Genomic DNA, 18,982 nt, shown 5'->3' with positions numbered 1-18,982 from the left:
CATAATATGTACTGGAGGCAGTACACTGACATAATATGTACTTGGAGCAGTACAATGTGGCATAATATGTACTGGAAGCAGTACAATGTGGCATAATATGTACTAGAGGCAGTACAATTTGGCATAATATGTACTAGAGTCAGTACAATGTAGCATATTATGTACTGGAGGCAGTACAATGTGACATAATATGTACTGGATGCAGTACAATGTAGCATAATATGTACTGGAGGCAGTACAATGTAGCATAATATGTACTGGAGGCAGTACAATGTAGCATAATATGTACTGGAGGCAGTACAATGTAGCATAATATGTACTGGAGACAGTAACAAGGTGGGATAATATGTACTGGAGGCAGTGCACTGTAGTATAATATGTGCTGAAGGCAGAACAATGTAGCATAATATGTACTGAAGACAGTAACAAGGTGGCATAATATGCACTGGAGGCAGTACAATGTAGCATAATATGTACTAGAGGCGGTACAGTGTAGTATAATATGTACTGTAGGCGGTACAATGTAGCATAATATGTACTGGAAGCAGTACAATGTGGCATAATATGTACTAGAGGCAGTACAATTTGGCATAATATGTACTAGAGTCAGTACAATGTAGCATATTATGTACTGGAGGCAGTACAATGTGACATAATATGTACTGGATGCAGTACAATGTAGCATAATATGTACTGGAGGCAGTACAATGTAGCATAATATGTACTGAAGACAGTAACAAGGTGGCATAATATGTACTGGAGGTAGTACAATGTAGCATAATATGTACTGGAGGCAGTACAATGTAGCATAATATGTACTGGAGGCAGTACAATGTAGCATAATATGTACTGGAGGCAGTACAATGTAGCATAATATGTACTGGAGACAGTAACAAGGTGGGATAATATGTACTGGAGGCAGTGCACTGTAGTATAATATGTGCTGAAGGCAGAACAATGTAGCATAATATGTACTGAAGACAGTAACAAGGTGGCATAATATGCACTGGAGGCAGTACAATGTAGCATAATATGTACTGGAGGCAGTACACTGACATAATATGTACTTGGAGCAGTACAATGTGGCATAATATGTACTTGGAGCAGTATAAAGTGGCATCCTATGTACTGGATGCAGCACAATGTGGCATAATATGTACTTGGAGCAGTACAATGTGGCATAATATGTACTGGATGCAGCACAATGTGGTATAATATGTACTGGATGCAGCACAATGTGGCATAATATGTACTGGAGGCAGAACAATGTGGCATAATATGTACTGGAGGCAGAACAATGTGGCATAATATGTACTGGAGGCAGTACAATGTGGCATAATATGTACTGGAGGCAGAACAATGTGGCATAATATGTACTGGAGGCAGAACAATGTGGCATAATATGTACTGGAGGCAGTACAATGTAGCATAATATGTACTGGAGGCAGAACAATGTGGCATAATATGTACTGGAGGCAGAACAATGTGGCATAATATGTACTGGAGGCAGAACAATGTGGCATAATATGAACTGGAGGCAGAACAATGTGGCATAATATGTACTTGGAGCAGTACAATGTGGCATAATATGTACTTGGAGCAGTATAAAGTGGCATAATATGTACTGGAGGCAGAACAATGTGGCATAATATGTACTGGAGGCAGTACAATGTGGCATAATATGTCCTTGGAGCAGTATAAAGTGGCATAATATGTTCTGGAGGCAGTACAATGTGGCATAATATGTTCTGGAGGCAGTACAATGTGGCATAATATGTACTTGGAGCAGTACAAGGTGGCATAATATGTTCTGGAAGCAGTATAAGAGGATGATATCGGCATCCCGGCTCTTGGGATGCCAGCGGTCAGAATACCGACAGCGGCATCCCCAACCCTAATCCCCAACACCCTAACCCTCCCTACCTGCATTTTCGACCAAAAACATTGCAAAAAAGACGCCTAACGCTAGCAGTCTCTCACATCACCTAGCGTAACAAGAGGGGTTGTTTGGCGTGACTGTGGCAAAGATGCATGAGGACACATCTGTAATGTGTACCGGCAGCATTACAATGCGGCATACTGTGAACTGGGGCACTACATTGTGGCATGATATGAACTGGGGCACTACATTGTGGCATAAAATGAACGGAGGCACTGTGTGATATAATATGAACTAGTGCACTACTATGGGGCATAAAATGGACTACTGATATGGAGAGAGCCGTCTCTCTAGAAGCATTGGGGCAAGGGCCCCTTCAAAATGTTGCAACGGGACCCACAAAGTTTTGGATACGCCCCTGTGCTGCCCTCTGTATGAACACTCCTCTTCAAAACCTCTGGGGCTTCTCACAGTGAAAAACAATCAATCAAATTTTACCCCAAGTGGTGAACAAACAATATTCTAAGAACATGTAGGTAGCGTTAAACCTGCTCCTTGTAGGGCACTCCTTTATAAATCCCCAAACCCACAGCACTTTATTGAGCGTCTTACTTTACTAGTTACATAGGGCACACTATAAAACTATAAACCATCTCAGAGATTTTTAATATGGCTGAAATCAGAAGTGAAACAATTTAGTGGAGATATAAATAACCAGAGAGGTGACCTTAGATACATTTTTGTAAACAGAAAACCGCTCCAATCTCACGACATTGAGGATTTTTTAGCCTTTATAAGCCCCAGTCCTGCATTCTTATGGGCGCCAAACGCAGTAAAACAATTCTAGGAACCTGTTCTTGCCAGTACAGTTAATCCCCACGATTAGAGTATGATATCTATCAAGGATTTCATTCCACGATAATAATTCCTAGTGGCACCAAACAGGACTATCCTATGCGCACCATGACACTTGAGAAGACACTTCATCAAGATAGCCCTACTGTAATGGTCTGAAATATTTTGGTTAAATAAAGAATCCCTACTTTACGATTAAATTAGGGGATTAAAGGACTCGGCAACAACCTATCAGCTACAATCTTATGAAGAAAGCTAAACAGCATTGTCCGTAGGGGAAGTAGAAACAGATGGTTATTTTCTTAAAGCAGTTGTTTAAGTTAAATTCAAAAGCTCCCACCGAACCGTTCTAGTGCCCCCCATCAAGGAGCCTGATCATTTATTAAAGTCATTTTTGGTAACAGAGTGCGGATGGAGCAGTGCACAGGCAGTCGTTCAGCTCCCCTCTCCAACCAAGCATGGGTGGTCCATAGATCTGTGTTGCCCTGAAGTTCTCCTGACTCCTGAACACCTCGTAATGTGTTATACTTGTGGGCACCACTGTGATGTAACCCATAACAACCAAACAGTCCCTAACTGTCAAGCGTCTGAAGTATAGAAGTTCTACAGTAATTAGATAGTCAATAACTGAACCCCATATGGTGTACATGTATTAGGTAGACACGGTCAAAAGGTCAACTTGGAAATAGTCAACACATAAAAGGCCGTACAAGTTTGTCAAAAGTTTTTGGGATGTCGTTTTCTGTGTTGACCATATGGTGTCGACCTACTGACTGTCTAACTAGAGACTGTTGACCTATCATCCGGATACCTTGCCATGTTTATGTTAAGTTCTTCAAAAGGAAGCAATCACCTGACTGGTTGTCAGAGGTCACAGCACAAGTTTGGCACAAAGCATAAAAACACTTTTAAATGAAACTTACCATGTTACAAAAATAAAATGCAAATCAATGGGAAATAAAACTGAATACGACCATAACTGTATATGTGCAACCTGTATTTATTTGCTAAATGGAAGCTTTTTTTTTTTACAAAATAAGAATGTAAAGATTGCAATCAATGTAACAATTGTATGTTGTGACGCAGTCACAATGCGAGCAACACAGAGAAATGGACAGATTCCCTCAGTAGATTTACACTGTACGGTACCAAGTAAAGAAATGCACACGTATGTTCCCTGTGAATGGGCTTCTACTGTATGTGTCATTTGTATTCTGCAAGACAGTCCCGCTTTTTACCGCTATAAACCTCTAATGCTAGAATTCAGGATCCTCATGCGCTTGGAATAGTGGGGCAGATGTATTAACCTGGAGAAGGCATAAGGAAGTGATAAACCAGTGATAAGCGCAAGGTGATAAATGCTCCAGCCAATCAGCTCCTAACTGTTAATTTACATATTGGAGCTGATTGGCTGGTACGTTTATCACCTTGCCAGAGGCAGAACTCTGGGAGGCAACGGAGTCATCTGCCGCCGGGCTCCTGCTCTGAAGGGGGGCACCTCGCCTCCCATTCTGTGACACCATTGAATTAAGTTAATTGATATCTGTCGCTGTCTTTTCAGTGGCCGACTTCCTCACTAATCCCTGCACCTTACAAATCACACCCACTTTATTATACTGAATATACACATTTTACAAGTGTCACACCCAGGATTAGAAACCACAACCTATTACACTGGAAGCAGACACCTTACTGATGACGCTGTTTGTTCCTGTATAGGAAATATGAGAATTTTAACTACATGAAGATACTTCTCTGACAATTACACGTAACTTCATATAGTTAGAATTCTCATGCTTCCTGTACAGAAGCAAATAGCTCCATCAGTAAAGTGTCTGCTGTCAGTGTAACAGGTCATGGGTTCTAATCCTGGGTATGACTGATAATAATTGTGTGATTTAAAATAAAAGACAATTAAATGTATAAATACAGTATATACATTTTTTTCAGAACACTCCACACACACACACACACACACACACACACACACACACACACACACACACACACATTTATTTATCTTAATATAGGAAATATGGGGGGGGGCACCAATATTTATCTTGCCTTCGGGCAACTGGGACGAACTTACTCCACTGCACCTTGCACATATCACTGGTTTATCACTTCCTTATGCCTTCTCCAGGTTAATACATCTGCCCCAAGATGTGTAATGAAAATAGATTCTATGGGGGGGATTCAGTTCAGCGTGATGGGTGCAAAGTGCCTCCGGAACAGTTGCCATGATCTCGTGCGCACTTATCGGGCATAACGTGCACCTGTAACATTGCTATTTTTCTGGCACATCTATGGGGCGCAAGGAAAAACTAATGATATTACTGGTCACGGTGTTCCATTCTGGAACGGCCCATCATGACCACAGTGGCTTATTCAATTGTCCCACAATTTTTTTTTATTTCTTGCAGTGGTCCTGGATGTTAAATAAAATGAAGCATTACTTTCATACACTACACTAGTGTATACTTTAATACACGTTACCGTGCTCTTAAATACTGTATGCCCATCACATGAGTGCATGTAATACACATTTAGAACAGCAGTAAGGACCACTGATCCCTATTAAAACCATATATTCATCTGTACCTGCAGACGAATACACTGTACCCCCAAAAAACAGAACACGTTCTGAACACCAATGTGCCTTGCAGACCCTCCTGTTCCATATGCTTATTACATATCCTTCTTTTTTAAGTCATTGTTTGGGGCTTGATGGTTCTGGAATTCCCCAGAGCCCAGATATATATTTGTTTAATGAATACCATTACCAGGTATGGGATCTATTATGTAACATTTGGGAATATTTATTTTTTCCATAGTTTGGAGCATCATGCTTTCAATATGCTAATATTCACATTGAACGGCAGGATCCCGAATGAGGATTTGCAAGGCCTGCGGAGAGGTACGTTGTGGGGGAGAGTATTAGTCTGCGGGGGGGGGGGGCATTAGGGCTAGGCTGCGGGGAGGGGGATTTACGGTAAGGCCTGCGAGAACGGTCGGTTAGGCACCACCGGGGAGGGTTAGGGTTAGGTTGTGGGGGGAGGGGGAGTGTTATAATCAGGCTACAAAAAAGGAAGTTAGGGTTAGTGGGTTTGGGGATTAGGTATAGTATAGTACCTAATTAGATGTTAGGATCCTGGGCATCGATTGGGAATGCCGCTGTTGGTATTATAATTGGCGGCTTATGGTTAGGGTTACTATCTTCTGTAGGACATTGTTACCTATTTTGTTTTTTAATTTCTGATTTTCAGAACATTGTTAGTAACCGATTTCTGTATAATAAAACCTGAACTTTGCTTTCCACAAAAAACACACCTTCATTTATCATATGGTATAAGAATAACACCTTGAATAATGTGTGTTTCATTTATGCAATATTTTTATACTTTGAGAAAACTTAGTTATTTGACTTAAGTATGTCACATTTTCTTCATAGTTCTCTGTACCTAAAATATGCATAAAATATAGTTTGTGCAGCCATACTCCATGCACGTATACTAAGGCGTATTATTGCATACAAACCAAGCTATGAAAAAAATAAAGTGTAATACAAAAAAATTATTTACAACAATATTTCTTTGCGTTACCATTTTAACGTTTGCCTGTACTATAACCCTGCCAATGTTCTAAGAATTGGTTGATATAGTTTTTTTTTTTTTTAAATCTGTGTTTAATATTTTTGCAGAGAATCTCATATAACAAAATTTTGTGAATTGAAAAAAATACATAAATGTAAACTATAGCAATATTACACTGTTTTGGTTGTTACTTAGGGCAAGATGTATCAAGCCCTGGAGAGAGATGAAAAGAGATAAAGTACCAACCAATCAGCTCCTATCATTTTTCAAGCACAGCCTGTAACATGGAAGTTAGGACCTGATTGGTTGTTACTTTATCTCTCTACATTTTATTTCTCCCACTATGTTTAAATGCTCGAGTTGCAGGGTTGAAGGTTTTGCATTAAACAGTACCAGATGCCTCCACACAGTGAAGACGGCAATTTTGTTGGCTGAAGCATTCATCTTACCAATGAGAACCGGTGGTACCTCCAATGTGCCTCAATGATATCACTGGTTCCTAACGAACTGATAAGCTTCAATCTTGCAATTTCTCCTATCTGTATTTTTTTTCTGGTTGACATATCTGAACTAAACATTAGAAATTCATAACATAACACCCAACAAAACAATTTCACATTGAAATTTTGAAATGATATTAAACCATTAAATGCTTAGCTACATTTAAAGCTGACGAAGACAGTCCGCTGAAGTAATCCGTAGAAAAATATATTGATAAAGTCATCCAGAATGGTCTATATGTGAACTCACGTAAAAAGTTTCTTGTTCTCCCGGTCTTTTTAATTTTTGAGAATTTTCGTGCTGTATGTGCCTATCTATGACATTTCTCATCAACCCAATCTTCCACACCATTAAGTTATATGCAGTTTCGGATGGCAAGTCCATTGGTGAGGTGATCAAGAACACATCCATAATGCTTGGACCAATTTTAGAGTCTTTGCTGAAAACCCAGTAGCTCCAGTTTTGACACCACATTGCCTAGACGAATTCCTCAAACTGTGTTCAACAAATCTTCCTGTAATTCCAGTCTCGCTGGACATGCTGTAAGTCCTTCCTTCAGCAATGGAAATGAAGAACACGTCCCACAAGTTATAGTATTCCAGTGTCCAGCTCCTGAATTAGAAGTCTGAAGGTCGAATCATCATCGTTGTTGAGCGCAATGAGTAACTGGGGCCTTTGAAATAGTGCCACTTTATCCCATTCAGTTTTCCATGATTCTGACCAGCATTGTAAAACATCCCGTTAAGATTAGATGGACCACAGGCATCAAACCACCAACCTAGAAGTAGAAACACAATCTTGAATCAGTTGAATACAGGCTTGAGATAAAGGCCCTCTAACTTCAAATTTTAACTACCTAAACCAGAAGGATGTGCCCTCCCAGCATTTGCACTGTGATCGGACCATCACAAATTAGTAAGAGTGACAGTTTCAGAGTACTCTCCAGGTCATTATGGGGGGGAATCCAATTAAACGCACTATCGAATAACACCGGTAATGAGTGCCTGGAGCTATTCAATTAGCTGTACTGTAAACTCAAGACTAGAAGATTTCTGCTTGTACTCTCCTGAGGTGCGAGCAGAAATCATACAAAATTAGTGCCACGATGTGAGTTGTGGGCATACAGCCCGCACTAATAGCATCATGCCTGACACTTAAGTTGGAGAATGCCATTTACAAATTAAAGGCATCTTTTAGGTGTGGCAAACTATATATCCGACCTTAAGAACCAAGCACAATGCGGCTAATTGAATCGCTCCGGACACTCTTTTCAATATTGCATTTAATTGAATTCCTCCCTATGAGACAAAACAGCAAAACAATGTCTCTTTTACTGATTGATGAGCTCTGTGGGTAGACCATTATTAATATTACCATTATTATTTATATTATTACAGCTTGGTTTTCCAATATCAGAAATGCTTGGGAACAGACGTATTTTGGATTTCAGATTCTTCCATATTTGAAATATTTGCATATCATAGTGAGATATCTAAACACGAAATGCATTTATGTTTTATATAAACCTTATACACACAGCCAGCCTGAAGATAATTTTATACAATATTTGTAATAGTTTTCACTAGCATGAAACAAAGTTTGTGTACATTAAAACATCAGAAAGCAAAGGTGTCAGTATCCCAGTCATGCTCCCAAAATTTTGGGTGTCAGGGAGAAGAAAAAGAAGAAGAGGAAGTAGAAGAGGAAGAAGAAGAGAAAGAAGAAGAATAGAAAGAAGAAGAGGAAGTAGAAGTGGAAGAAGAAGAGAAAGAAGAAGAGAAAGAGGAAGTAGAAGTGGAAGAAGAAGAAGAGGAGGAAGTAGAAGAGGAAGAAGAAAATAAAGAAGAAGAGAAAGAGGAAGTAGAAGTGGAAGAAGAAGAGAAAGAAGAATAATAAAAAGAAGAGGAGGAAGTAGAAGTGGAAGAAGAAGAGAAAGAGGAAGTGGAAGAAGAAGAAGAGGAGGAAGTAGAAGAGGAAGAAGAAGAGAAAGAAGAAGAGAAAGAGGAAGTAGAAGTGGAAGAAGAAGAGAAAGAGGAAGTAGAAGTGGAAGAAGAAGAAGAGGCGGAAGTAGAAGAGGAAGAAGAAGAGAAAGAGGAAGTAGAAGTGGAAGAAGAAGAAGAGGAGGAAATAGAAGTGGAAGAAGAAGAGAAAGAAGAAGAGAAATAGGAAGTAGAAGTGGAATAAGAAGAAGAGGAGGAAGTAGAAGAGGAAGAAGAAGAGAAAGATGAAGTAGAAGAAGAAGAAGAAGAGGAGGAAGTAGAAGAGGAAGAAGAAGAGGAAGAAGAAGAGAAAGAGGAAGTAAAAGTGGAAGAAGAAGAAGAGGAGGAAGTAGAAGAAAAAGAAGAGGAGGAATGAGGAGAATAAGAGGAAGAAAAAGAAAGGGAAGAAGAAGAGGAAGAAGAAGAAATAATAATGATTTACTGTATATAGAGCAGTAGCATTCACTGCAGCACTGGGCTGACAAAATGACAAAGGGCTCACAAACTTTTCAGTCAATAGGAAACTAATAAATACATGAAACTTAATGACAGAGATTGCACACTGGTGCACTTACATTACATTGGTCTAAACTTTTCAGTGGGATATATGGTCTGGTCACACATCAGTTTTGGTTTTGGAGCAGGATGAGTATTAAAAAGAGAATAAAGCATGAGCTTTAGAACAGCAAAGTGGTGGTGAAAGTGTGTGGGGGGGGATCCGGTCTGAAGATCGACAGTATCTAGGTCGACAATGTTAGGTCGACCACTATAGGTCGACAGTCACTAGGTCGACATGGATGGAAGGTCGACAGGGTTTCTAGGTCGACATGTGCTAGGTCGACAGGACTAAAGGTCGACATGAGTTTTTCAATTTTTTTTATTTTTTTTATTTTTTCATACTTAACGATCCACGTGGACTACGATTGGAACGGTAATCTGCGCCGAGCGAAGCGGTAGCGGAGCGAAGGCACCATGCCCGAAGCATGGCGAGCGAAGTGAGCCATGCGTGGGGACGCGGTGCACTAATTTGGGATCCCGGTCACTCTACGAAGAAAACGACACCCCCAAAAAAAAAAAATCCTCATGTCGACCTTTAGACCTGTCGACCTAGCACATGTCGAACTAGAAACCCTGTCGACCTTCCATCCATGTCGACCTAGTGACTGTCGACCTATAGTGGTCGACCTAAACATTGTCGACCTAGATACTGTCGATTTGATGAACCACACCTGGGGGGGGGGACTTATGAAGTTTGCAGAGAAACTGTATAAGCTTTCCTGAAGAGGTGGCTTGAAGGTTTAAAGGTTGAAATGAAGTCTTGTACTATAATGGAGGGAGATATATCAAAGTGAAGCAAAAAAAAAAAACCTCCTGTAACCGGGAATGGGAGCAGCTAATGAGGGGCTCACATCTTGTGCATTGTGCAGTCGAGTTGACAGATTCTTTAAGACATATTAAGAGATTTCTTGATTCAGTTTTGTTAATGGCTTCTTATAATAAATTGAATATTTACACGCTTATCTCGAAATATTTCCATTTCCACGTAAATGGAAAAGTTAAAAAAATTGGTTTAGAGTGACTAAAAAACCCTACTAAAAAGATTATACACTTTATGGAATTGTTACAAAATGGAATATGGATGTGCCACTACTGTATAACACCAAATTAATATTTAAAATACTATATACTGTATAAAAATAAAATACCACACATTTCATTATGGGAATGATGTATCAAGCAGTGAAAAGGGTGGAGAAGTGGGCCAGTGAAGAAGTTTCCCATAACAACCAATCAGCATTGAGGTAGCATTTATCGTGTACTTCTTATAAAATGATAGGTAGAAGCTGATTAGTTTTTATTAGAGAAGAGCGGATTCGGTTCCTCGAGATCCGAACCCCCCGAACTTCACCCATTTTACACGGTTCCGAGGCAGCCTCGGATCTTCCCGCCTTGCTTGGTTAACCCGAGCGCGCCCGAACGTCATCATCCCGTTGTCGTATTCTCGCGAGATTCGTATTCTATATAAGGAGCTGCGCGTCGCTGACATTTTTCACTCGTGCATTGGAGATGATAGGGAGAGGACGTGCAGCATTCTCTCAGTTGTGTTCAGTGTGCTGAAAATATCTACGTTCTCTGCCTGAAAAACGCTCCATATCTGTGCTCAGTGTGCTGCAAATATCTGTGCTCAGTGTGCTTTATTGTGGGGACTGGGGACCACCAGTATTATATAGTAGTAGGACAGTGCAGAGTTTTGCTGACCAGTGACCATCAGTATTATATCAGTACGGTACAGTAGGCCACTGCTCTACCTACCTCTGTGACGTCAAGTATACTTTCCATCTATACCTGTGGTGCATTTTAGTTGTTGTGCGCAGTATATATAGTAGGAGGACAGTGCATAATTTTGCTGACCACCAGTATATAATATATAGCAGTACGGTACAGTAGGCCACTGCTCTACCTACCTCTGTGACGTCAAGTATACTATCCATCCATACCTGTGGTGCATTTTAGTTGTGTGCAGTATATATAGTAGGAGGACTGTGCAGAATTTTGCTGACCACCAGTATATAATATATAGCAGTACGGTACAGTAGTCCACTGCTCTACCTACCTCTGTGTCGTCAAGTATACTATCCATCCATACCTGTGGTGCATTTTAGTTGTTGTGCGTAGTATATATAGTAGGAGGACAGTGCATAATTTTGCTGACCACCAGTATATAATATATAGCACGACGGTACAGTAGGCCACTGCTTTACCTACCTGTATAAAAATAAAATACCGCACATTTCATTATGGGAATAATGTATCAAGCAGTGAAAAGGGTGGAGAAGTGGGCCAGTGAAGAAGTTTCCCATAGCAACCAATCAGTATTGAGGTAGCATTTATCGTGTACTTCTTATAAAATGATAGGTAGAAGCTGATTAGTTTTTATTAGAGATGAGCGGGTTCGTTTCCTCGAGATCCGAACCCCCCCAAACTTCACCCATTTTAGACGGTTCCGAGGCAGCCTCGGATCTTCCCGCCTTGCTTGGTTAACCAGAACGAGGCCGAACGTCATTATCCCGCTGTCGGATTCTCACGAGATTCGTATTCTATATAAGGAGCAGCGAGTCGCCGCCATTTTCACTCGTGCTTTGGAGATTGAATGGAGAGGAAGTGGCAGCGTTCTCTACCTGAAAAGCTCCGTAATCTGTGCTCAGTGTGCTGAAAATATCTGTGCTCAGTGTGCTGCAAATAATCTGTGCTCAGTGTGCTGCAAATATCTACGTTCTCTGCCAGAAAACGCTCCATATCTGTGCTCAGTGTGCTGAAAATATCTGATCAGTGTGCTCCATTCTGGGGACTGGGGACAACCAGTATATAATATATACTTTTCTATAGCTTCTAAACTGCTTGTCAGGACACACATGGGTCACAGTTACACAGCTCTGTACAGGGGTTCACTACGGCTGGCCGGCGGTCGGGCTCCCGGCGACCAGCATCCCGGCGCCGGGAGCCCGACTGCCGGCTTACCGACAGCTTGGTGAGCGCAAATGAGCCCCTTGCGGGCTCGCTGCGCTCGCCACGCTACGGGCACGGTGGCGCGCTACGCGCGCCACACTATTTTATTCTCCCTCTATGGGGGTCGTGGACCCCCACGAGGGAAAATAAGTGTCGGTATGCCAGCTGTCGGGCTCCCGGCGCCGGTATACTGAGTGCCGGGAGCCCGATCGCCGGCAAACAGAAGACCACCCCTGTACAGATATATACAATATATATACTTTTCTATAGCTTCTATACTGCTTGTCAGGACACGTGTCACAGTTACACCGCTCTGTACTGATATACAGTAATATTATATATACTTTTCTATAGCTTCTATACTGCTTGTCAGGACACATGGGTCACAGTTACACCGCTCTGTACTGATATACAGTAATATTATATATACTTTTCTATAGCTTCTATACTGCTTGTCAGGAAACATGGGTCACAGTTACACCGTTCTGTACTGATATACAGTAATATTATATATACTTTTCTATAGCTTCTATACTGCTTGTCAGGACACATGGTCACAGTTACACCGCTCTGTACTGATATACAGTAATATTATATATACTTTTCTATAGCTTCTATACTGCTTGTCAGGACACATGGTCACAGTTACACCGCTCTGTACTGATATATACAATAATATAAATACTTTTCTATAGCTTCTATACTGCTTGTCAGGACACATGTGTCACAGTTACACTGCTCTGTACTGATATATACAATAATATATATACTTTTCTATAGCTTTTATACTGCTTGTCAGGACACATGGGTCACAGTTACACCGCTCTGTACTGATATACAGTAATATATATACTTTTCTATAGCTTCTATACTGCTTGTCAGAACACATGTGTCACAGTTACACCGCTCTGTACTACTACTGATATACAGTAATATATATACTTTTCTACAGCTTCTATACTGCTTGTCAGGACACATGGGTCACAGTTACACTGCTCTGTACTGATATATACAATAATATAAATACTTTTCTATAGCTTCTATACTGCTTGTCAGGACACATGGGTCACAGTTACACCGCTCTGTACTGATATATACAATAATATATATACTTTTCTATAGCTTCTATACTGCTTGTCAGGACACATGGTCACAGTTACACCGCTCTGTACTGATATATACAATAATATAAATACTTTTCTATAGCTTCTATACTGCTTGTCAGGACACATGGGTCACAGTTACACCGCTCTGTACTGATATACAGTAATATATACTTTTCTATAGCTTCTATACTGCTTGTCAGGACACATGTGTCACAGTTACACCACTCTGTACTGATATACAGTAATATTATATATACTTTTCTATAGCTTCTATACTGCTTGTCAGGACACATGGGTCACAGTTACACCGCTCTGTACTGATATATACAATAATATATACTTTTCTATAGCTTCTATACTGCTTATCAGGACACATGGGTCACAGTTACACCGCTCTGTACTGATATATACAGTAATATATATACTTTTCTATAGCTTCTATACTGCTTGTCAGGACACATGGTCACAGTTACACCGCTCTGTACTGATATATACAATAATATATATACTTTTCTTATTTTCTATAGCTTCTATACTGCTTGTCAGGACACGTGGGTCACAGTTACACCGCTCTGTACTGATATATACAATAATATATATACTTTTCTATAGCTTCTATACTGCTTGTCAGGACACATGGGTCACAGTTACACCGCTCTGTACTGATATATACAATAATATATACTTTTCTATAGCTTCTATACTGCTTGTCAGGACACATGGTCACAGTTACACCGCTCTGTACTGATATATACAATAATATATATACTTTTCTATAGCTTCTATACTGCTTGTCAGGACACATGTGTCACAGTTACACCGCTCTGTACTGATATATACAATAATATATATACTTTTCTATAGCTTCTATACTGCTTGTCAGGACACGTGTCACAGTTACACCGCTCTGTACTGATATATACAATAATATATATACTTTTCTACAGCTTCTATACTGCTTGTCAGAACACACATGTGTCACAGTTACACCGCTCTGTACTGATATACAGTAATATTATATATACTTTTCTATAGCTTCTATACTGCTTGTCAGGACACATGGGTCACAGTTACACCGCTCTGTACTGATATACAGTAATATTATATATACTTTTCTACAGCTTCTATACTGCTTGTCAGGACACATGGTCACAGTTACACTGCTCTGTACTGATATATACAATAATATATATACTTTTCTATAGCTTCTATACTGCTTGTCAGGACACATGTGTCACAGTTACACCGCTCTGTACTACTACTGATATACAGTAATATATATACTTTTCTACAGCTTCTATACTGCTTGTCAGGACACATGGTCACAGTTACACTGCTCTGTACTGATATATACAATAATATATATACTTTTCTATAGCTTCTATACTGCTTGTCAGGACATACATGTGTCACAGTTACACCGCTCTGTACTGATATATACAATAATATATATACTTTTCTATAGCTTCTATACTGCTTGTCAGGACACATGGTCACAGTTACACCGCTCTGTACTGATATATACAATAATATATATACTTTTCTATAGCTTCTATACTGCTTGTCAGGACACATGGGTCACAGTTACACCGCTCTGTACTGATATACAGAAATATTATATATACTTTTCTATAGCTTCTATACTGCTTGTCAGGACATATGGGTCACAGTTACACCGCTCTGTACTGATATATACAATAATATATATACTTTTCTATAGCTTCTATACTGCTTGTCAGGACACGTGTCACAGTTACACCGCTCTGTACTGATATATACAATAATATATATACTTTTCTATAGCTTCTATACTGCTTGTCAGGACACATGTGTCACAGTTACACCGCTCTGTACTGATACATACAATAATATATATACTTTTCTATAGCTTCTATACTGCTTGTCAGGACACGTGTCACAGTTACACCGCTCTGTACTGATATATACAATAATATATATACTTTTCTATAGCTTCTATACTGCTTGTCAGGACACATGTGTCACAGTTACACCGCTCTGTACTGATATATACAATAATATATATACTTTTCTATAGCTTCTATACTGCTTGTCAGAACACACATGTGTCACAGTTACACCGCTCTGTACTGATATACAGTAATATTATATATACTTTTCTACAGCTTCTATACTGCTTGTCAGGACACATGGGTCACAGTTACACCGCTCTGTACTGATATACAGTAATATTATATATACTTTTCTACAGCTTCTATACTGCTTGTCAGGACACATGGTCACAGTTACACTGCTCTGTACTGATATATACAATAATATATATACTTTTCTATAGCTTCTATACTGCTTGTCAGGACACACATGTGTCACAGTTACACCGCTCTGTACTACTACTGATATACAGTAATATATATACTTTTCTACAGCTTCTATACTGCTTGTCAGGACACATGGTCACAGTTACACTGCTCTGTACTGATATATACAATAATATATATACTTTTCTATAGCTTCTATACTGCTTGTCAGGACACACATGTGTCACAGTTACACCGCTCTGTACTACTACTGATATACAGTAATATATATACTTTTCTATAGCTTCTATACTGCTTGTCAGGACACATGGTCACAGTTACACCGCTCTGTACTGATATATACAATAATATATATACTTTTCTATAGCTTCTATACTGCTTGTCAGGACACATGGGTCACAGTTACACCGCTCTGTACTGATATACAGAAATATTATATATACTTTTCTATAGCTTCTATACTGCTTGTCAGGACACATGGGTCACAGTTACACCGCTCTGTACTGATATATACAATAATATATATACTTTTCTATAGCTTCTATACTGCTTGTCAGGACACGTGTCACAGTTACACCGCTCTGTACTGATATATACAATAATATATATACTTTTCTATAGTTTCTATACTGCTTGTCAGGACATATGGGTCACAGTTACACTGCTCTGTACTGATATATACAATAATATATATACTTTTCTATAGCTTCTATACTGCTTGTCAGGACATATGGGTCACAGTTACACTGCTCTGTACTGATATATACAATAATATATATACTTTTCTATAGCTTCTATACTGCTTGTCAGGACATATGGGTCACAGTTACACTGCTCTGTACTGATATATACAATAATATATATACTTTTCTATAGCTTCTATACTGCTTGTCAGGACACATGGGTCACAGTTACACCGCTCTGTACTGATATACAGAAATATTATATATACTTTTCTATAGCTTCTATACTGCTTGTCAGGACACATGTGTCACAGTTACACCGTTCTGTACTACTACTGATATACAGTAATATATATACTTTTCTATAGGTTCTATACTGCTTGTCAGGACACGTGTCACAGTTACACCGCTCTGTCTGTACTGATATATAAAATATATATACTTTTCTATAGATTCTAGTATTACAGTGTAGCATTTTGGTGACTAACAGTATATAGTTGTAAAGTAGGCCATTGCTGTATCTTGCAGATCTGTGTCACTGCAAGTATCCATCCATTCCATTTTCTTCCAGTGATTTGGACCAATAATACCATTGATTAGAACGAATAATTCCAGTGATTTTGTCTGTGATTGTCATTTTCTTCCAGTGATTTGGACCAATAATACCATTGATTAGAACAAATAATTCCAGTGATTTTGTCATTTTCTTCCAGTGATTTGGACCAATAATACCATCGATTAGAACTAATAATTCCAGTGATTTTGTCATTTTCTTCCAGTGACTTGGACCAATAATACCATTGATTCGAACAAATAATTCCAGTGATTTTGTCATTTAGTCCAGTGATTTGGACCAATAATACCATTGATTAGAACAAATAATTCCAGTGATTTTGTGTGTGATTTTGTAATTTTCTTCCAGTGATTTGGACCAATAATACCATCGATTAGAACTAATAATTCCAGTGATTTTGTCATTTTCTTCCAGTGACTTGGACCAATAATACCATTGATTCGAACAAATAATTCCAGTGATTTTGTCATTTAGTCCAGTGATTTGGACCAATAATACCATTGATTAGAACAAATAATTCCAGTGATTTTGTGTGTGATTTTGTCATTTTCTTCCAGTGATTTGGACCAATAATACCATTGATTAGAACAAATAATTCCAGTGATTTTGTAATTTTCTTCCAGTGATTTGGACCAATAATACCATTGATTAGAACAAATAATTCCTGTAATATTGAGGTATTTGTGTCGCTTAGCTTAGCCGTCCAGTGACCTCGGTGCAAATTTTAGGACTAAAAATAATATTGTGAGGTGTGAGGTGTTCAGAATAGACTGGAAATGAGTGGAAATTGTTGTTATTGAGGTTAATAATACTATAGGATCAAAATTACCGCCAAATTCTATGATTTAAGCTGTTTTTGAGGGTTTTTTGAAAAAAAACACCCGAATCCGACCAAAAAATTTTCAGGGAGGTTTTGCCAAAACGCGTTCGAATCCAAAACATGCCCGCGGAACCGAATCCAAAACCAAAACACAAAACCTGAAAAATGTCCGGTGCACATCTCTAGTTATGTGCAACTTTGAAACGGGTCCTCTCCTCCAGTCTTCACTGCTTGATGCAGCATACCCTATGTTTTGCATTTACCAGAAGCCAACTTAGCGATTTTATGACATTAAAGTTGCTAAATTTCCCTATCGTTGGAGCAATGCTCCTCTCTCCAATTTTGCTTCATCCAAGGAGACGCTGTTCATTCCCCAACATTTCCAACTTTTATTTTAAGCTCGTTCACATGGCTTTTTCATTCCAGGTAATTTATCTAACATTAGATTCAAGGATAAGGGGAAAGGGATATAACCCTCTGCACTGGACTTGTATTTGAGTTGGTAGTACTAATAATCAAATAGCAAAAGAAGCCCCAATTTCCATATTATCAATTAATTTATAATATTTTGTGGGGGTGCTGCCATAGACAATAAGTTGAAGAAGAGATACTGAAAGGGAAAGGATTGTCTCTTTGTTGGCGCACTTTATGAGAGAAAGATATGTATACTTAAAATATAACTTTTAATTACGATATGTTAAAAATACCTGAGAACGTGAAAAATTATAAGACAACAATCACAAACAATACATAAATTGAAACAAAATGTAATAAAAGATAGGAATATTATTATCTTGCCTATGTGTCCATATTATGTTTATACCATTAATGATTGCTTGAATATATCTCACTGCAGTTTAAGATAAACCACAAATTGTTAGTTGCTCAAAACAATTCTTAATTTATTGGAATACTTTTATCAATTCGAATCATGAGCAGGTGTGGTTTTATAACCAGTAATCATACCGTGGTTAAATCTTTATTTGGTTTTGCACGTGTCATGGGACCAAACTACATCTATCCTGCACCCAGGATCAATGAGCATTCATTGCCATATGTAATTTGACAAATATGGCTCATTGATGGCCCTTTTCTTTCTGGCACACAGGATACTGTAATCTATAATTGTTACAGTACAGTCATAGGTGCATAATAATTGTTGGTATTGAGAATTGAAGATTGCTCATT

The 18,982-nt window shown here is 38.9% G+C and overlaps 1 protein-coding gene across 1 annotated transcript in view; it reads right to left on the bottom strand.

The window, feature by feature from the left end:
- Positions 1–4,537: 4,537 nt before the first annotated feature.
- The window catches only part of ANGPT1 (angiopoietin 1), a 430,887-nt gene continuing 416,442 nt past the window's right edge, over positions 4,538–18,982 (bottom strand). Inside the window, exon 9 of the mRNA XM_063924513.1 lies at positions 4,538–7,606. Coding sequence (XP_063780583.1) covers positions 7,446–7,606 — 161 coding nt within the window. The 3' untranslated portion in view covers positions 4,538–7,445. The remainder of the gene's footprint in view (positions 7,607–18,982) is intronic.

This window comes from Pseudophryne corroboree, chromosome 5, assembly GCF_028390025.1.
Source record: "Pseudophryne corroboree isolate aPseCor3 chromosome 5, aPseCor3.hap2, whole genome shotgun sequence".
Lineage (NCBI taxonomy): Eukaryota > Metazoa > Chordata > Amphibia > Anura > Myobatrachidae > Pseudophryne > Pseudophryne corroboree.
The sequence above is the reverse complement of the archived record's forward strand: the minus strand, read 5'-3'. Positions and strand labels throughout refer to the sequence as shown.